The sequence below is a fragment of the Anopheles stephensi genome, chromosome 2 (genome assembly GCF_013141755.1).
Source record: "Anopheles stephensi strain Indian chromosome 2, UCI_ANSTEP_V1.0, whole genome shotgun sequence".
NCBI classification, from domain to species: Eukaryota; Metazoa; Arthropoda; class Insecta; order Diptera; family Culicidae; genus Anopheles; species Anopheles stephensi.
Genome location: NC_050202.1, coordinates 7,787,810 through 7,794,877, shown reverse-complemented (window position 1 = coordinate 7,794,877; position 7,068 = coordinate 7,787,810). Strand labels below are relative to the sequence as shown.

The 7,068-nt window shown below is 46.7% G+C and overlaps 1 protein-coding gene across 1 annotated transcript; it reads left to right on the top strand.

Moving 5' to 3' along the window:
• Positions 1–1,191: 1,191 nt before the first annotated feature.
• LOC118507918 (CCAAT/enhancer-binding protein-like) lies at positions 1,192–6,511 on the top strand. Its single transcript, XM_036047219.1, has one exon. The coding sequence runs from the start codon at positions 2,575–2,577 to the stop codon at positions 3,946–3,948; it is 1,374 nt and encodes a 457-aa protein (XP_035903112.1). The 5' UTR covers positions 1,192–2,574; the 3' UTR covers positions 3,949–6,511.
• The last annotated feature ends 557 nt before the right edge of the window (positions 6,512–7,068 follow it).

The window sequence follows — 7,068 nt, the reverse complement described above, 5'->3', positions numbered from 1 at the left end:
AATAGAAAACCATTGAATTGTTTCGCCCAGTGCTTTGATTATATCATCGTGCTGCGAACGAGGGTTGGAGGTCCTCAGCGCGATCGGTGAGGAGTGTGGCGAGGACTGCTTCCCCCCGTTGATGACGTAGTGAAACTACAGGTGAGTCCGACTTTTGGAACCGAGCGTTAATTTCTAAGTCACAGCGAAAAAAAGAAAACAAAAAAGCGGGGTGGAGGAAACGACCCAAGTGGACGGGGAGCGGGTAAGCCGCGAGAGTTCCGTTGAATGAAACAGAGGAAAGCACGTGAATGAGCATATGAGTAACGTAGACGTGTTGCGGTTGCACCGTTATCTCAGCGACCGGCAAGAGTGAGAGTGACCAGGCGTCCGCTTGTTGCGACGTTTGGACTATGAGCTGTGGGTCGAAAGATGGTCCAAATTATCATTGTTTTATCGTTTTCTGTACCCTGTGTATAAAGTTTAGACAAAGATAATGAAACCAAGCCCAAACCAACCAGTCGAGGAAATTGAGTGTCGTACAAGCTATATCTCTAAGCGTAGAAGGACGAGATAGCAAGATTTAGTAGTGGTAGTGGTGGCTAAGACTTTCACCATCTTTCCACTTCTAGAGAGAGGAGAAATGATTCGATAGAGGACAGATTCTGGTTGCAGCAGAAAATCAAACCCTTTATCAACTGGTAGCTTCAAAAATCCAGGGGTTAGAGACTTCCTGTTGAATTCTTCTTCTTCCTCAGCACTACAACCTCCAAAGGTCTCGGCCTTTTCTAGCTTTCTGTGGGTTGCTTTAAAACGTAGTAAGATAGTCAACCCCTTCGTACGGGGAGGCGGTCTTGATGGGATTTGAACCTCCGATCCTGCTGTGTAAAGACCGGCGCCATTATCGCCTCCAACACTGATCCCGTTAACCTGTTATATGTAAAAAAGTATTCTATGAGAGTTTTTAATTCAAATATTAATATCAATCTTTGATTTTGTCCATCTTTCTCCATCAACTGTGCGGAGGACGCTGGACCGTAGTTCACTTTCCCACCAGTACGCTACGGCTCACGATGAGATTAGCCCGTCCGCCCTTTATAAAAAGGGTGAGCGAGAGAGAGAGAGAGCGCACGAGAGCTCCCAGCTTGTGAGCGATGGTATGCGTCGTCCACCAGTGCTCCGTTTTGGGGGAGTGTTTTTTGGGGGAGGTCGGAGTGCGTGCGGATCGCCATCGCGGATCGGTGGTGGTAGTGGCGTATGCGTCCAACCCGGAGCGGCAGTGATAGTCGTGTTGCTACACCGCTGTTGGCTCACTCTCGTTCAAACAGCGCAACCGATCGCACACGTCTGCTGCTGCTGCTGCTGCGCGCGCACACACAGGCTCCCCAATCTGGGAAGTTAGGTACGGCAAACCGATCGGTCGGGTCGCAATCGTTGACGACTGATCCCCCCGGTATTCATTTGTTCAATCGGTGCGAGCGTGAGAAGCCCACGCGCGCCAACAACAAAAATAAGTGAGCCCCGAAGTGAGAGTGAGAGCTGAGTCGGTGCAAACAAAAAAAAAAAAGCCGAAAGTAGGGACGGTGAGACAGTGGAAAAGTCGGTGGAATCGGGCCATTTGGAATCACCCCCAGCGAAGTGACCCCCTACCCTACTACTACCACTACTAGCACCATTACTACTACCACCACCTTCGTGGCTACTAAGCGGGAAAGTCACACACAGAGAGTGAGAGTGAGAGAAAGAGCGCCGGAGTGAGCGAGTGAGCGTCCACCGGGTGAGTGAGTGTGCGAGAAAGCGAGCGCACACGCAAGCGAAAGAAGCAGTTTGTTAATATATAACAAGTTGCATCATAGTCTTAAGACTTCAGTCTTAAGAAAGTGTACCGTCCACCAACATCTTTCGCAAAAAAAGCACCACGTACGCGGAAAACAAAACAAGCCGCGCGACGCGTTCTACAGCTGTTTACTACGCGCTAGAATTGTTCGCGCTTTTTCGAGTGTTTTTAATTTGCGTGTGTTTTTTGCTTTCGAAAATTTTCGAACATCGAAGTGTAAACAATTCGGGCTAAATGCTTCCTTGATGTTCGCTGTCAGGAGCGGTGTAATTGGTGTCGGCTGTGGACTGTACCGCAAGATGGAGAACGTTACAACCGGTTGAATCATGGATTATTTCTACTTCTGGATCTACAACAAATGAGGACCGTTGTGATGACAAAGTTGTGGTGCTAGTGAATGCTTTTTGAAATTGATTCCGGCAGTGCTGTGTAAGCGTTGAGCAAACTTGACACAGTTGTTCTTGTGGTGTCTGAATATCTCAGAAAACGGACTGCGTGTGCTGGACCAGTGCAATACGGGAAGAAATTTGTTTGCGCTGTGATAGGTGTGCAATCGTAGTGTGAGATTTTTTTCCCCACCGAGAAGAATAGTATCAGTGCAATATTTCGTGGCTGCCCTGCGGGAAGAAACAAACGCCTTTATCGTCCTTATCCTAGCCCACGACAAGCTTCCCTAGTGAGTGTATGTGAGCGATAGTGAGTGTGCGCTTTCCCTTCATGTGTTAACCCTCTGGCAGCCAAGCAAGTGTCGCAAAAATATGGAATCGCCTCAAATGTACGATACGAATCAAATCCAAGTGCGCAGTGATATCAAGAAGCTAACGATGGCCGCGAACAATAATGTGAACGGTACGAACGGCACGGCCAACGGGGCCTCGCCGACCAACAACAACTCCCCGACGGCGATTAATCAGAACACGCTGGCGCTGAAGCAGCAGCAACAGCAGCAGCAACATCAGCAGTCCCAGCAACAGGTTCAGCAGCAGGTTCAGCAGCAAGTCCAGCAGCAGCAGGTTCAGCAGCAGACCCAACAGCAGCAACAGGTCCAGCTTGGGCAGCTTCCAAGCAATGGAGCGTCTGGCCTGCTTTCCAACGGGAACCTGCTGTCGAAGCAGATGCTGCAGCAGATCCAGTACTCCCAGTCCGAGCTGGACGAGCTAACGTCACAAGAGATCTCGCTCGACCTGCAGCACCTGATCGACGATCAGTTCCGTGACCCGGAAGCGTTAGGCATCTTCACCGAGATGGTCACGGTCGGCAGTACGAACGGGACGATGGCGAACCCGTTGGTGCAGACGGCCGCCGCCAAGGCTCTCCAGCTTCAGCAGGCTCGGCTCTCCCAACACACGAACGGTGGCAATAGCTACCAGCGATCGTTGGCGTACATGCCTCAGCCTGTACATACCGGAGCGGCCTACGGAAGCACCTCCAGTGATGAGAACAGTTCCGTTGGATCCTCGGCCGACTCGGCGAACATCAAAGAAGAGCCCGTAGATCCTAACGAGTACCGTCGGCAACTGCTCGCCAATGGAGGCTCCGGTGGAGCTCAGTTCATGGGCACCATCAACGGTTACCAGGGACTACCAGGGTCGGGCGGAGGCACAGCTGGCGGCGGCGGTGGTGGTGGTGGTGCGACACCAAACGGAGTGTCCGGCCCCTTGGGATCGGCCGGCGGTACCACCCCCAACTACGTCACCAACGGGAACGGGAACAGCTTCTCCAGCCTAACACCAGCCACCGTCCTACACCATCAGGCCCTGCCCCACCTATCCGGAGCCGCCCACCTGGCGAACCTTACCAAACACAGCAAAATGCTACCGCACGTCGGTCGCAAAACGCAGCAGAAAATCGTCGACAAGGGCACGGACGAGTATCGGAGGCGACGGGAACGCAACAACATTGCCGTCCGGAAGTCGCGCGAGAAGGCGAAGGTGCGGTCGCGCGAGGTGGAGGAAAAGGTGAAAACGCTGCTCAAGGAGAAGGACGTGCTGATCCGCAAGATCGAGGAGAAGAACAACGAGATCGCACTGTACAAGCAGCTGTACATGCACCTGATGAACCACAGCAATCCGGAGATCAACCAGATCTGTCGCAGTGCGCTGAACCTGTCCAACATGGGCGACCACATGTGATCGGTAGACTCCCGTGCCGCGATCCCTCCGCTGTAAATATGTGCGTGCGTGTGTGTGTGTGACCAAGAAAACTCTACACCACCGTCGTCCGATCGGGCTCGATCGTCTGCCGCCAGGTTTTATCTCACTTTTTCCCAAATAGCCTTACGCAGTCGATCGGCGATCGGGTCGTCGGGATTGGGATCGTTTTTGCCTTCCCCCGATATAGCGAGTTCCGTCTCCCGAAGATTCCGCGTGGCGTTTTGTACCACGAACCAAAGACAACAGAGACTCTGCATTCTTCCTGAGGAAATTTTACTGGAAAGAATCGAGCCAACCTAGACACGCAGACAACGCGAAACGCGGAAGTACGGGGAGAAACTGAGGAATGCTTTAGGGGAGTGAAAACGAGTTTCGGTCGAACCTGGGCAGCTCGGAGTTACCACCGCCACACACGGACGCTGTGTGTGACAAGCAAATTTGTGCGTGTTGGAAGGAACTTAAATACCTGTACATAGTGTTTAAGAGATATTCGTGTTTATTTTCTATGTTATTAATGTTATTGTAATTGTATGCGCAGTGTGCAAAAGGCATTGCCGACAGTGAGGACAAGGACAAGGGCAACACAACCAGGGGGGGGGGGGGCTGGGGAGACGCTGTAGAATAATACGTAGAAGACGAAGAAGTAAGCACGTTCGACTCTTACCTACTTAAGAACTGCACAAAGATTTATATACACCGTGGGACAGCTGTTGATAAGACTTGATTAGTTTTGTTTGGTTTACTTCTTTTTTGTTTCTATTTTGTTCCTTTTTATTATTTACTTTTGTATTCTGGTGCATTTGTTACTTTTCTTTTCCTTTTTTCTCTAACCATTTCCTAAATGTGAAAAGATTTATATAAAAGGACCTCTCTTCAGTACTTTATTTTCCTCTTCTTTTTCTATTTGGCTATGGAGCTATTCACACTATAGTTAATCCTTGTAAGACTGACGTTCCTATGGCTCATCTTTCAAACTTCATTCTCTTCTGTTTCTTCTGCTCTTTTTTTTCCTTTTGTTCCTTGTTTTTCTTTATTCTCTTTTTTCTTTTCTCTTGTATCACCTTCACCATCTCGTTTTTCTTTTATTTTTGGTTCTTTCACTTTCCTGTTTTTTTTTCTATTTTTCTCATCTATTATTTTATTTGGCTCCTAAAACCTTCATTTAATCCTTTTCTTTATTTTTAATTTTCATACTTCTTATTCTATGATTTTACACGATGCCCACTTTTCGGTTTCCTAGTTCTGATTTTTCTTTTCAATGAAAATGCTCTCTTTCATCACTTTTATGCATTATTGTTCTTGTTTTCTTCAGAGTTTTTTCTTCTTTTTCCTTCATATTAATCCATTAATTTCCATTCTTTTATACTTTTGTTTTCTCTTCTACCTGTTTCCTTCCATCCATCTGTCACTTCTACGTTCTCTTATTTAACAAAAGACATCATTTGCAATCTTTTTTTCTTCTTTTGTTCCCCTCCCTTGTTTAACTAACTCTAATCAGGGCAGTAGAAAAGTTTAGTACCAGTAATGTAAATACAAGCAAACAGCACCGTACTCCAAAAACGTAACCTGCTTATTGGAAGGAGAAAAAAAAGCGTATAATATCGTTACCAGCGTGTGTACGCACTCCGCAACACTCTGCAGCAGCAGCAGTATCGGTCTCTGACATCATTCTGTAAGTCGATTAGAATATTAGGTGAAACGCACATCATCCACCACGGCGGCTCTAGCCAACGAACCGGGTAACCGGGTTCGAGAAACATGAAACATGAAGCAATGGAACCGAGCGATAAGTAAGCCGTTGGGGGTTGAATATTTAACAAAAAAAACTGGAGTGCGAGTTTGCTCCTGATGTGAAATGAAAGTGAAAGAGGAAGTCGCTGGTCATTGCGAAGGTTTGCACAGTGACAACGAGCGAACGCAGCGAAACGCAATCGAGGGATCGAGATACCGAAATGAAACCGAAGATAAATTATGAAAATGGATGAAACCGTGTTGCTAGTGATGATTGATGCGTCCTACGAATCGAAACTTTAAGTTACCAGAATGTAGAAAATAATATGCGAACATTGGAAGCTCCTGCACCGAAATATGTTAGACAAAATCACGTTCACTAGATTCCCTCGTCACTTTCCTATGATCGTTCTGTTTATTTTTTGTGTCTAATGCGTTCATTTTCCTTTATTTTCTCGTGTTTGTGAAACATTATTGGACAGTTATTCCATCACAGTGACCAATTTTGTGTAAAGAAAATAAAAATGTTCAACCAGTAAAACTTTGCATAAAGAAAATCGCATACATAGGAGTACAGTGTAAGTAAAACAGGAAAGGCAGCAGTGCAAAATGCGTCAAACGGTCTCTGATAATAAATGATAGTTAAATTGTATACACCCTGTACACCCTGTAAAACACCACCACCTTTCTTCTCAGCTTGTGATGGCATACAAACTCCCCTTTGTAGTTAGCTGACTAGTAATCGATCGAAAATCTACATACACACGGGCTGAATAAGTGTAATAAACTCATTTAAAATATGAAAAAAAAATCTCGATGTGTTTTATCTCGTCCTCTTTTCATTGCAGAATGGCAGCTTTATATCACATTTGCTTGAAGTTTTTTTATTTTATAGCTTAACTTAAGGTGATTTATCTTGTCCGCATCAAACACTTCCTTAATTTTTTCTACTTTTTTCAAAAACAAAACACACTCACCTTCAACCCTTCATTCTCAGAAAAAACGTACAGCAAAATAGCAGTACCGCATGACCGTTTTATGTCTAACCGGTTGAACAAATGATCCGACACATGGCGGCGGAGAGCAAGTGCGCCACAGTTAATCGCGCCAAGTGGAAAGAAACACAATACCTGCCGGACACTTAGAATGACAATGGACCAAACGGGGATGAGCATTTTGGACCGGTGCCAGCCGAATGCCGGGTGCCAGATATAGAAAATTGGTTGGGTCAAAAATGATTGTTTTCCCCCACGTTCTCTGGTGTGAAATTTATCTTTATTTTCATAGTTTAATGTAAATTAAAGCGGGCCAGACGGAAGAGTGATTGAGGCAAGCGGGGAACCGAAACACGTCACCAACATATCAGAG